Source organism: Amborella trichopoda, chromosome 11 (assembly GCF_054954075.1).
Source record: "Amborella trichopoda isolate Santa Cruz 75 chromosome 11, AtrichopodaSantaCruz75HAP2 v2.0, whole genome shotgun sequence".
In the NCBI taxonomy this organism is placed as follows: Eukaryota; Viridiplantae; Streptophyta; class Magnoliopsida; order Amborellales; family Amborellaceae; genus Amborella; species Amborella trichopoda.
In genome coordinates, this window is record NC_142346.1 from 44400465 (window position 1) to 44414409 (window position 13945).

Here is a 13945-nt window from a genome sequence, read left to right on the forward strand (position 1 = left end):
AAATCGAAGGCTGTAAAAGGGCTAAGGAAAGAAAATGGAAAGGTATGAATTCTTTAGAAACTTGAGGTTTAGAAAAAGACATGGTTTTTAATATAGTCCTTGGATTCATACTTAGATATGCAACCTTCTTTGTGATCCATTTTTTAGATGGATTTTGGATTTAATTTTTTAGGTATATATAATTTATACCATGGAGATCATTAATATATTAAAAAATAAATTTGAAATTAAAATATTTTTTTTAAAAAAATTTATTTTTTTGAACAGTTGATTTTGCCCTTTTTGGGGATAGATCACAGCTCCACATTTATCGCAAGATAGATGTGTGATGCCTTAGATAACATAAATGTAACCATGCATCCCCCGATATATAGATAGACCACTTTTCCTTTTAAAAAATGTAATAGAATGGGGCTATTTACCTTTCATTCTTTAACATAAAAGAGGCACAAGGAACAGAGAAATGGTATAATTTAACATAAAAGAGGCACAAGGAACAGAGAAATGGCATAAAAAGTAGGGTAAAAGTGATAACGGGAATAAAGGAAAGGTAAAAAATAACTGGGAAATACCTACCAATTGTATTGTTTTCTTTGTATGTACTATTTGTATTATTATGTAGAGAGATCAATTTTGTTTCAAAATAATGGCCATATACTTTTGAAAAAAAAGGCTACCTTTACTTTATTTTATGACTTTTTCTTCTTCTTTTTTCACGTATCGGCGATACTAGAGAAATTAGCTTACATTAGTGTAGGCCAATGGTTTAAAAACCGGATCGGTGACTCGGATCGGGCATTTCAAAAACAGATCCGGATCTGCGAATCGGCGATCCGGATCGGAGAATCGGTGATCCGGATCGGAATCGGGTGAATCGGTCAGAATAAAGTTTCAAAAAAATCCGAAAAAATTATTAAAATTCATTATAAATATTGGTTTTTAGGAATTCAATAAAAAATGAGGGTACTCCATTAAGAATTTTCATGTTTTTGAATGAATATGCGAATATTGATATGTTCTTTCCCTGCATGAACCGCCATTCAGCATTTAATTTACAGTATTTCGTGCTCATCCCTACACTGTTGCTGTTGGGACTCGATATGTGAATAATATGGCTGGGATAGGGTGGCTTCAGAATCATCATCTCTCTCGTTTTCTCTTTGAATAATATGGATTAAAAAAAAAAAAAAACAAATTTTCAAAAAAATCGATCATGGATTAAAAAAAAAATCACAAATTTTCAAAAAATTCTATCATGGATTACAAAAAAAAATTCGATCATGGATTAAACAAAAAAAATCACAAATTTTCAAAAAATTCAATCATGGATTACATAAAATTCGATCATGGATTACATAAAATTCGATCATGGATTACATAAAATTCGATCATGGATTACAAAAAAAAACAAACAAAAAAAACAAAAAATTCAATCGTGGATTACAAAAAAAGAAAAAAATAGTTCGATCATGGATTACAAAAAATTCAATCATGGATTACAAAAAACTCTATCATGGGTTACAAAAAAAGCAAAAAACAAAAAATTCAAATATGGATTAAAAAAAAACAAACAAACATTTCGATCATGGATTACAAAAAAAAAACAAACATTTCGATCATATATTACAAAACATTCGATCATGGATTACAAAAAATTCTATCATGGGTTAAAAAAAAAAAAAAAAAAACAAAAAAATCGATCATGGATTACAAGAAAAGAAAACAAACATTTCGATCATGGATTACAAAAAATTCTATTATGGGTTACAAAAAACCAAAAAATTCGATCATGGATTACAAAAACAAAAAAAAAAAAAAAAAAAAAAATATTCCGTACGGAATCGCCGATTCACTGTACGGAATCGGCGATTCACTGTACAGAATCGTCCGGTTCTCTCTAGAACCGGACGATTTCCGATTTTTGGGCGATCCGGTTCCTTTTTCACTATTTCCGAGTCGAACCGGGCGAGTCCGGTTCGACTCGGCGTTTTTTAAAACGCTGGTGTAGGCATAAGAATGGGTTGGGCTTGAGGCAGCTGTCCTTGGCCTAGGCCCTAGCCTAGTCTGGGTTGGATCATGCTTGATGAAATAAAAAAAGAAAATTAAAAAAAGTCAAAGAAACTCAGGTCGGGCCGGTCATGGCTCTAACTTGGCTTAGCCCTTTTGTGGCCCAAGCTATACATTTTCAGGGCCGAGCCAGGGCACGCAACCCCTTTGCTGGCCACACATTATTGTTATATTAATTTTTATTTTCACTTCATTTATAAAGCCATAAAAAAATATATCTCAATAGTAAGAGCAAGTAACTCATTAAAAAAGGGGATTGTATACTACAAAAATATTTACTTTTGGTGCAAAACGATCAACATTGGAGATACTTTATTTTGGACTTTTTGCTTGATCAATAATACGTCATCGACCTCCCAATTTCATATCCAACAATCAACAATGTTTGTGACTCCATTTTATCCAAATTAAATAGTCTCATTGCATACCTTTCTTTATTAATGATAATAGCTTTTTTTTTTTTTTTGATAATGATAGTAGGTCAATATGTTATTAGACTATTTGAGAACTAGTCAACACCCAAAAATATATCAAACCTTTCAAAATACATGATTTTTGAAGATCTATTTTTTCACGCGACCAATCCAATTTGGGTCCCTTCATAGACCTTTCAGTTGGACCGGAGGCAATAAAACTTTAAAATATAAAATTTACAAAAACCTCTACTCCTATTTAAGATCCAGTTTTTTGCATGACCAATCCTATTGGGCTCGAGTGGGTTTGAGAATCTGTTGGGCTAAAATGGTGAATGTGAATAAGGGCCAACCGGTTGGATTGACCAACTTGGTCCAGTTTTATTGTTTTAATAATACTAGTTTTAAAATGACCATTGCAACATTATGAAACAGAAGGATGGTGGGCCAATGCACATAATAATAACTTTTGGAGCAATGATCCAATGCAACGGTTGTATTATATTATAATGCAATAACACTTCTAGAAAATCATGTTTGTGGTATTTGTATGACCTCAAATTTTGCACATAAACTCTCTTCATCTCAACAATCAATCTCCTAAAAAAAAAAGTTCAATTTGAACCCTAAGGTCAAAATGAGTCTCCTCCACAAACGAATCTAGACCATTCATTTTGTGAATTTCAAGATCTTAGCCTTTATAAACTCAAAATCATTTTTTTATTTTTTTAACATTGTCCATCTAATGATAATAAAGCCATCCAAAAAAAAATGGAAATGAAAAAATCCTTTTAAAACCTAGATCTAAGTAAATTCACCAAAATGAATGGCTTATGTTAATTGGGCTAAAAAAATACTTTCTAAGTTGTGTTTTCATTTTTTTATTTTTTTTTATGATTGTTCATTACAATGAAAAGAATATATATTTTAAAATTTGGATCAAACAAATAGCCATAAGATGGTTTTTAAGGTTATTGCATTATATTACTATACAACGGTTGCATAAAATCATTGCCCTAACTTTTGGTATTATCATCAGGTTACGGGCGAACTATTTGGTCGAGTCAACACAACGTAGGTCTAAGTTTGGACTTGAATATTGAACCATGTGGATTAGGTCTTGGTTCAAATCACTGGGATCAAGTTCGATCTAGGTCTAGGTCTATCTTGTTGGATCGGGTTGGGTCTAATATTTATATATATGTACATATATACGATATTATTTTTATATTTTAAAAATTGTCATAGAAATTTATATTTCTTTTATCTACGTCTGAATTGCCATCCAATCCAATCCAATCCAATATGGGTCCAATGAACTGCATGAGATATAAAGATAAGTGTTGATCGAGGTTGACCCAATCTCATCAAGTCCAAGTCCATGCCACCCTGAGCCTTCCCTTACCCGTTAACACCGCTAATTATCGTGCCCCAATAGCTATTGATTAAAGGTTGCAATTTCTATAAAGATGCAACCTTAAACAATCTAATCAAGTCCAATCAAGGCGTACTTTAAAATTTTACTTAGTTTTGATATAAAAAATTATTAGTATTATTTTAAAATTTATTTTCATATTTAATTAGAAAATTTTAAATTTTAAAAATGGTTAAAATCAAGTAGATCTATAAGTATATGAAAATATTGAAAATGAACGGTCTAGATGATGTGTTACAAAATGCACGGTTTTTGATATTCAAAAAATTTATTTTTTCATATTCAAACATCTCAATGTCAAGATGATCAATTAAAAAGTTTTTTTAACATTAAAACAACATTTCCGATGAATTTTTGAAGTGCATATGTGATTCTACATTTTTAAGTTGTAACCTTATATAAACTTTTTCCTGGGGTATTGAAAACTTAGAAGCGGCAGATTCCGATTGCACGAAATGTATCAGCTGTGATCCCAGCCGTCAATCTTTCAAGAAACCCTAATCCCTAGGTGCTCCTTTAGTCCCTCGAAGCAATCGAAGACAGCGTCGCCTCAGCGGCTTTTTAATCAACCAAAATCTAGGGCATTTTGGTCGATGATATAGACGCAGCTCGAGTTTTTCTTTTCCCAACTGCGAATAACCTTCAGCGTTAAAACAAGGAAAAAGTTTATACAGAGCCGAAACCCTAACTTTGTATCTTCATCTTTTTTCTTATAAAAAACCCGAGATTGATCACTTGCTTCTGGAATCTAGGTTTTCATAGAACAATTTCTCTTAATCCCTTAATCTAAGCGTAGATTTGCAGGAACCCTTTGATTTTTTGGGTTTGCTCCAAATTATCGGGATTTTAGACACAACCTCATAAATCTGTTAATATCGGTCAATTCGTTCGCAATTGTGGTCAGGTTTGGGAGCTAGGGTGCAGTTGTGGTCAGGTTTGGGGGCTAGGGTTTGGAAGAGGAGAAATGGAAGGAGAAGTAATATTTAAGGATATAAGGAGATATTACTGTGATATCTGTGGAATTTGCAGGTCTAAGAAGTCTCTGATAAGATCTCATATGCTTTCTGAACACAAGGTATGCATTATATAATTGCTTCGTTTAGTGATTTATTCTACATTTCTTCGTTTAATGATTTATTCTACATTTCTTCAGTATTCCGTGTTTTTTTGGCAGAATTAACTGAGTCAAGAATCAAGGACTTTATTTTGTTCAAAGTGTTCTGCTGCATTTGATCTCAAGCTAGCATCTTGACAATCTGATTAATTAAATGGCCACATATTTCATTGATGATCAAAAAAAAAATTCCCAAAAAATGGGATTTTAATGCTCAAATGAAAATGCTCCATTGATTCTCTCAAGCTACATCATGTAGTTCTATTTTTATTGCAGTAAACCATGTACGTTTTTGTATTTTGGTGGTAAAGTAGATAATACAAATACAAAGTAGGTAATCCTTTTTTTTGAAGACCATGAATGTCCAAGCTCTCACTTGGACTTTCACGGGCTCTGCACCCCCAGGCCTCCCTCCCATCCCACAGCTTAATACCTGTTTTAGTTTCCTTGGTTTATTTTATTTTATTCCTCTACTGTACCCTTCTCTGTCTCTTTCTCTTACTATCTCCCTCTACCTGTAGTCTGAACTCCCAATTTGCGGGTCATCTTCTTTTATTTAATAAAATATATTCGTACTTTCATTTATAAAAGTTAACCTTCCTTCAAAAAAAATTGTGGTTAATACAAATATATTGTATCTCTATTAGTTTCTCCTGAAACTAACTGGAATATTGTGGTTGTTTTACCTCTCTCTTACTTAGGATGACGTTAATGAGGTCCAAAAAGATGAAGAGGAAATCTTGGAAAGTAAAAGACTGAAGCTGGCATGCGAGGAATGTGGTGCCTGTTTTCGAAAGCCAGCTCATCTTAAACAGCATAAGCAGGGCCATTCATTAGAGGTATCTTTATAATCAACTTGCTCCAATTAGGATTCATTTCGGCTGGTGCTTCTCTAATGGGAAAATCACACTGCCTCTTTTTTTTTTTAACTTCCGAGGACTAAATTACCCTTTACTTTCAATTATTCTCTGTGATGACTCAAGCCTCTTTGTTCTGGTTTTTCTTCGATGAGAGGAAATTATTTTTTCTAAATGGATAATGATGATTCCCATCATAGTTGGAAAACAAATTGTAATTTACCTGGGCTTTTTTATTGCTTTAATTTATGTCTGTAAATAGTTATCTGTGGCTGCCATAATGGGCTTCATACTGTTATGAAATGGATGTGGCATTTTTTTTTGTTTGCTTTTTAATGTTTTAGTAAGAGGTATTTTTTCTTTTGAATGGGTATTTTTTCTTTTGAATTTGGGGCCTGTTTGATAACTCGAAGCAATTTCATGAACTGTAAATTGGAAGTTCTTGGTTTATGTGTTTGATAACTTCTTTGGGAAGTTAAGTTAAGAAGTTCATGGTTTATGTGTTTGATAACTTCTTGGGAAGTTAAGAATTTCCTGGTTTCTGTGTTTGATAACCTCCTGGAAAGTTAAAGAAGAACTGGGTATCTCTATTGGATTAGAGAAAAGAAGAAAAGATGGGTTTTCATCCCATTGGTAAGAGTTACAGTTTTCGTATGTCCACCACTAACACCACATGATAAAAATGCATTTTGGTTTTCAAACCGGCCTATAGTCCTTACCAAAAGAAACATCATGGGGCAGATATCATCTTGAAGTTTTTCAAAATCAGTGGCAGTCATGTAATTTTTATAAAGTGTATATCATCTTGAAGTTTCCTAAATCAGTGGCAGTCATGTAAATTATATAAAATGGGTTTTATTTTCTGTTTCTTTTTTTGCAAAGAACAGGTGCACATAGTTTCCATCTATAGACTTCCACAGCAATAACCAGTCATAACCTGTAATAACTTGAGCACTACTTAAATTAGTCTAGATCTTCATGAACCCAGCTAAGTGTGACTGTCAATAGTGGCAAAATGACAATTTGAAATTTCAAAGGGTTCACGACACAGGTGGTCATGCATTGACATTTGGATTCTAGTAAATTATGCAGAAAAATAATAAAAATTCAATCAATTGCCAAATACTTGTTATCACAAAGAATCATATTTAGTTCTGAAAGGTCAAATTTTGCTGAATCACAACCACTATTATAAAACTCTCAGTCCGGATTCAAATGTAGCAACATCACACATTCTTGTATTTGGAACTCAAACATCAACACTTGAATAAGATTCCATAACATTCAATGATTTACAACTGTCCAATTACTCAATTCATAATTCTTCCAGCTTACTAGATCAACAGTGAAGGTGACAACCAAAAATTGAAGAATTTTCATCCAAATGAGACCACCTGTTAATAGATATTGATTCACTAGTCTTCTGGGCTGCTGAAAGTGTGACTAGTTCAAATAACTGTAAATTAGCATCGTGGATGATGGATGCTAAGGTTGAGCAAAAAAACTTTAGAGCCTTTTGTTCCTTGGTACAAAATTGGAATGAAATTTACAATAGTAGATCAACATTTTTATTTTTTGCTTCTAGATGAGTTTTTAACATAGTGTCGAAACAGTCAACAGTCTTTAGTCATATTACAATTCAAGTATTTATCCAATCTTGAAACCAAATTCACAAGCTAAATATTATGTTAATTTTATGTGTACGACAGTCTAAAGAATTAGTCGACCCCAAATAGTTGGGAAAAGGCTCTCACGATGATGTTGAGTACAATCTCACGAGTAACGACTAAAAAGAGTTTGAGATGAAATTTCAGAATTGTTTTTCACAATCTGAAATTAAATCAAATTCCTTCTGAGATAAACAAGACACGCAATTTCAGTATGAGAAATTATAATGAAATAATGAAAAATCAGTGTAAAATCACTAGAATCATGGATTAAACATGAGTATAAGAAACTAAGAATTAATATCACAACAAGGAGAGCTATTCCACCACAAAAAGAGGAAAAAAAAAAAGCAGAAATATAGCACAAGCTGGGAAACAAGTTTAAATTTCGCGTAATGGCTCGAACAAACCCATAAAACCCTAGAGATTTCCAATGTTTAAGCTCAGATAAAAGCTTAAAAATCAATTAATTTGTCAGAGAGAATCTCAGAAAGCCCTAGAAATGGTTAGGGAGAAGCCCTAGAAATAGTTTTGGTTTTCATGTTCAGATCCAGGAGATCCGAGCTCAATCCAAGTTTTCGAGAGATGAAATTTATAGGAGTAGGCTATTTGGTACCGGTTAAAATTATGATTTTGTAAAAAAACCCACTTCCATTTTAGCCTTATTTTTTTTGTTAAAAAGGAAAGGAGAAGGGAGCTGTAAAAATAGTTCTCAATTTCTCATTCTCACAAAATTCAAAAGAAACAGGTATGTGTGTGTGATCAGAGCTCAATGAAGTTTTTTGATGCACTTTCGTATTCTGATCAGAGCACTGAGATTCAAACAAGAAAACGAAAATCAGAGTTCCTAGATCTGAACATAAAGATCAGATCTCAAAGATCAGAGCTCAAAGATTAGAGCTCAAAGATTAGAGCTCAAAGATCAAGCAACCCCAAACTCGAAGAAGAGATAGAGAGAGAAAGATTACGAAAATCTTAGAGGCAATAGCATACCTCAGCGGCTAAACTCGAAGAACTGCAAAGAGAGGTGTGCTTGACGAAGGGGTGCTCAGTGAAGAAGAAGCATACCTCAACGGCTAAACTCGAAGAACAGAAGGGCTTGCTGCAAAGAGAGGGGTGCTTGACAAAGGGGCATTCAGCAAAGAAGAGTGCTCAGCGTGGAAAACTTTTCAGCGGCGAAGGAGTTTTGCGGCTAGGGTTATCGCGAAGGGTACTGCAGCTAGGTTTATTGAGGTAGGAAGTATCGAACTTCCTATTTTGAGTTCCGACCTTTGGGTCGGAACTTTTTTGGAACTTTTTTTTAAACGGGAGATGGGAAGATGGAAACTTCTTATATGAAGTTCTTTTATTTTATCAAACACAAGAAGTTGAACAGTACTGAGAACTTCTCAACTTCCTGGAAGGGTCTTCCTGTTATCAAACACGCCCTTAATCAATGTTAATTTTGGTGTTTTTGTGTCACACAGTCACACTGATTTAGCCCATTTAATCAATGTGGTTAAATATTATAAACCACATAAATGGTGCAGATGCAGGATAAATTTTTATATCTTGAATCTAAGAATTGATTGAATTGTCATTTAACATCTTCATGAAAAATCAATTGAATTTACTCGTTGTTTATTTATGGTACTAAGATAAGGTCTTGTAAGAAATCTGAACTTCCTTTTATGTGAATTAACTGGTTCAGATGGGTGTTTAGTTATTGGCATGTATGGCATGATTTAACAAAATGAGCTGATAGGTGTTTTCAAAATGTACGAGGCAAATTACTCTACTCAAAAAATGTACGAGGCAAATTCTTTAATGCAGTAAAAATTTATTTTTGTTGTTTATGAGGCAAATTATGTTTTTAATGAAAAATGGCATTGCAATTCACTGCATTCCCCATGGTAATTAAGGTGTAAAAAAAATATCCATGTTGTTTTTTTGTTTATGAGGTTTCTGGAACCGATTGGAAAGTTCTCCTTCTGTAAATGTTAACCCTCTGCATTGAAGGAGGTTTTTTTTTTAAGGGGGTGAATGTTTTAAAAGTTCATATCAGAAAAATAAAATAAAATTCAGTCTTAAAGTTGATGCTTTTTGACCCATCTTCTGGGAACTTCCAGTTTCTTTGTTATTTAAGAGAATCAGGATTGATAGGGTTATGAAGTTTTTGTTCATTTTTTATCACAAGAAAGTTCTGAGTTCTTTTATTTAACCAATGTGCCTTTTTTGTTCTTGTGCTTAATGTGATTTGACAACTATGTTTGGTTAATTAGGTGGTTGGGTTTCAGGACTTGAGTAAGCCGTGTGAAGCATTGGATCCCATGTATAGAACTCCAAAATGCGAAGGGGTGGTTTTGGTCTTGAATGGACTAGTATCAGAGTGGGAGACCACCTGTGAAGCTCCATCAAGCAATTATCTTTCCACCTTATTCACGCGCAATATATCTAAGAGGTTTGTTTTCTTTTTCTTTTGACTGTTACGTGCGTGTGAATCTTAATTCTGGTTATTGTGATGTAATTGGCCATTTTCTTGTGGCCCATGACTGTTGTGACTAGCATTGTGTACAAAAAATAGAGCTGTAAGGTATTGTAATGGAGTTTTAGTGGTGTTTCCTGTTCATTCTTGTGTATTGGGCATCCTTTTCTTTTAAATTAACTTTGTCTTGGATGCTCCCAATATGTTCATAATATGCTCTTCAGACTTCGTACATATATGGAAGTTCTGATATATGTCCAACTTCAATTGTTGCAGAGATCATTTACTTGCCATGTAGATGGTTGCCACAGCAGTTATAGGAGGAAAGATCACTTGACCCGACATCTTCTTAAGCATGAGAACAAACTTTTTGAGTGTCCTGTGGATAACTGTAATCATAAATTCACTTACCAGGGCAATGTAAAACGCCACATAGAAGAACATCACGGCGAAGATTCTCCATCATGTGGACGACAGAATCGTCTGCCACATGTATGTCAGGAACCTGAATGTGGAAAGGCATTCAAATATGAGTCAAAGCTTAGAAAGCATGAAGAATCACATGGTAAGTATGGAAAATTTCAAAATTATTTCAATTCACAGATTGAGTTCAGTTTATGGTTTGGTCCATCGCACGGTCACGACTATCTGATACTTTTTGAATTTTAATAATCTTTATACAAACCATATTGATTTTACATTTTGTGGGTGTGTACGCCTTCGCCTTAATGAGGCACCTGAATAAAATATGAACAAATATTTTGAATGATGAAAATGGCCATAATGCCCCTCTAAAGTTTCAAAGGAATTTTTATCATTTTATGTTTTGACAATTATTTTTGTACTTTTTTATTTTGGTGAATTTCGTATAAATCTGAGTTGTAAAAAAAAGTTATAAAATTCAAATACTATCAGATAGCCCGTGATTATGTGATGGATTGGATAGTGATGAGCTATGGGTTAGGTATTGTAAAACTTCACCTATATGCATTTTGATGTATTTTCTATATATATATATATATATATATATATATATATATTGGTTTAATAAGGATGAGGACCTTAAACTTTCCCTTCCCAAGCCTGAGTATAGGAGGTGGGTTGTGTTTGGTAGGCAGCTAGCATAAAACTTTGCTACATCATATCATAAATAGCCGGCCCCAAATAATTGGGATAAGGCTTGGATAATAACTTAACACTTTTTTTTTTTGGGGGAATGGGATCAAGGCTAGGTGGTTTGTCCCTTCAAGATGACATCTTAAATTCTATTTCTACCATAGAGAGGAGACCCATCCCCACTTGAACTACCTAAAAAAAAAGACTCGGCACTTTTTGATATTTAGAGGTCACTTGGAAGAAAAGTGGAAATTTTAGATATTTATTCTCTTATTCTGCATTATACTTAGCCTTGGACTTGTAGGCTAGCGCTTACCATTTTATTTTCATTTTTTCTGTATTGGCAAGTCTCCAGTTCTATTTCTGTAGGAATCAGAGATGATGTTTAGGGTTCTCGTTGTTTGCATTTTCCGAAATGCTTTCTTTCGATTTTCTGGAATCTTTTTCCTAGCTTACTTTCCTTTCCTTTGTTCTTTCTTACACCTGCAATCATTCATAATTATGATTTCTGTTGGGTGCAGTCGAGCTTGATTCAGTGGAGGTAATCTGCTGTGATCCAGAGTGCATGAAGCACTTCACTAACATTGAAGCTCTCAAGGACCATCTGAAGTCTAACCACCGATATGTTCCATGTGAAGTATGTGGGAGCCGACAACTGAAGAAGAACATGAAGAGGCACCTTCGTACCCATGATAATAAAGTCTCTATTGAACGAATCAAGTGCCCTGTTCGGGGCTGCTGTCATATCTTCACAACCGTGAGTGTCTAATTTCAGAACTCTATTTTCCTTTAAGAAACCCGATATTAAGATTGTAAAAAAGGACATATATGCAACATCAAATAAATAATATAGCTTTGATTATTTCATATTGTAAATTTATGTATTTATATGATGTGATGATTATCTGGTCATCTGATTAATGATTCCCTTTATTTGTAGTTTTACCCTTTTTAGCACCGTTCTCTGTTTTTTCTTTATCTCCATCATGTTTTATATTTATATATTTCTGAAAGAAAGGTCACCCATCTTATATGCACTGCTCTTTATGCTTTACCTCACCCAAGCTTGAGGATATTCTCGAGTTCTAGCCTTCCACGATATTTGTTTTTGCTAGTGGAGTTCACCTTAATGTTATCAGTTTTTGTGCGGCTTTAAGCTTTTTAGGTGGTTGAATTTCAGATATCGAACTTGAAGAAGCATGAGAAAGCAGTTCACCTTGAGCTGCGGCCCTTCACCTGTAGAGAACCGCATTGTGGTCGCAAGTTCCCTTACAAGCACGTGCGTGATAATCATGAGAAGTCTCATGTTTATATTCATGTGAGTCTCCAAAAACTTGCAGATTGAGATCCCAATTTTGGATATTCTTTCTCCTACTTTCGTGATAATAATTATTCCATAGTATTTCATTGTAGTGTGGACTTGTTGTAATTTACATTCTAGTGATCACATGTTTCACTTTCTTTGATCATGACTGGTTGCATGTTTGTAGAGAAATTTTTTTGTTGGGATGTTTTATCTGGCATAAATTAATGTGTCCTTTATTTTCTTTATTTGAGATGAATTCCTCTCTCCAGTCCCATGCAAATGCAATATAGCATATTGAAACATACCTAGATTATAAATCAAATCATTTCTTCCGACATGTGTTTGATGTCCTGTTCTTATCCCACAACTATTTCTTTGAATGTGTATCCACTAATACTGTGTTGCACTGCTGGTCAGGATGACTTTGTGGAGTTGGATGAACAGTTCAGATCCCGGCCTCGAGGTGGGCGTAAGCCATTGTTTAGTGGCATCGAATCGCTACTGCGAAAAAGGGTGGCTCCACCCAATCGAGCTTCTAGCCTAGATAATGCATCTGAGTACTTGCGCTCGCTTCTTTCAGAGGATGTTAGTGAGTTCTCTGACAACACTCAAAGTAGAGGGACTGCTGCTGTGAGTGGTGTTTAGGGCATATGCTCTTATGCACGCATTTTCATGAAGATTTTTCAGAAGCTATGCCCTTATGTATGCATTTTCATGAAGTTTTTTCAGAGGAATTTTGGCCAGGCAGACTAAATGTAGTTTTATGGAGAGCGGATTTAGAGAGAGAATGCATAGGCATGCTATATTCATTTGTGTTTTGAGTATTAATGTGAAGTAGTCTTTCTGTCTCTCTCAAATACATCTTGTTCTCCTGTATTTGATTCTGGTTTGGCGTGCAGATGCATCGTAGTCTCATTCTAATTTTGCAATAATTTTTATGCCAAATGATTCGTTCATTACATTGGGGCAAAATCTCTCTAATACATATTTTTATTTGGATGTGGTTTCTATAAGGTTGCAACTTTAAACAATCCAATTAAGGCGCACTTCCGAATTTTATCGTCACATAATTTTGTTGTAAAAAAATCTGAGAATTATCTTAAAATTTATTTTCATATTTAATTAGAAAATTTTAAACTCCAAAAGTGGTTAAAATCAAGTAGATCTATAAATATATGAAAATCTTGAAAATGGATGGTATAGATATTGTGTTGTAAGATGCACTATTTTTGAGACTCAAATATATATATATTTTTATGTTGATACATATATCTTGATGTCGAGATGATCAATTAGAGGGTTTTTTAACATAAAACAACATTTTTTTATAGATTTTTGAGGTGCATTTGTAATACTACATTTTTAAGGTTGCAGGTAAACTTTTTTCTTTTTATTTTTTTGGTGTATATTTATGGGAAATATACTCATTTGGTGCTCCAAATGGGATCTCCAAATTTCGTTTGGAAATTTCTTCTAAACCAGCTTCTTTGCGGCTGCGTGTCAGCA

At 33.9% G+C, this 13945-nt stretch overlaps 1 protein-coding gene across 1 annotated transcript; it reads left to right on the plus strand.

Moving 5' to 3' along the window:
- The first annotated feature begins 4549 nt into the window (after positions 1–4549).
- Positions 4550–13296, plus strand: LOC18448378 (transcription factor IIIA). The gene is made up of 6 exons (XM_011630283.3): positions 4550–4990; positions 5731–5868; positions 10294–10582; positions 11655–11890; positions 12314–12451; positions 12857–13296. Exons 1-6 carry the CDS (start codon positions 4880–4882, stop codon positions 13082–13084), a joined length of 1140 nt encoding a protein of 379 aa, XP_011628585.1. The 5' UTR covers positions 4550–4879; the 3' UTR covers positions 13085–13296.
- Positions 13297–13945: the final 649 nt, after the last annotated feature.

Coding starts and splice junctions, on each gene's coding strand:
- LOC18448378 (XM_011630283.3), top strand. CDS start 4,880: ATGGAAGGAGAAGTAATATTTAAGGATATAAGGAGATATTACTGTGAT. Junction 5,869..10,293: donor AGCAGGGCCATTCATTAGAG/GTATCTTTATAA, acceptor CAATTGTTGCAG/AGATCATTTACTTGCCATGT. Junction 10,583..11,654: donor AAAGCATGAAGAATCACATG/GTAAGTATGGAA, acceptor TGTTGGGTGCAG/TCGAGCTTGATTCAGTGGAG.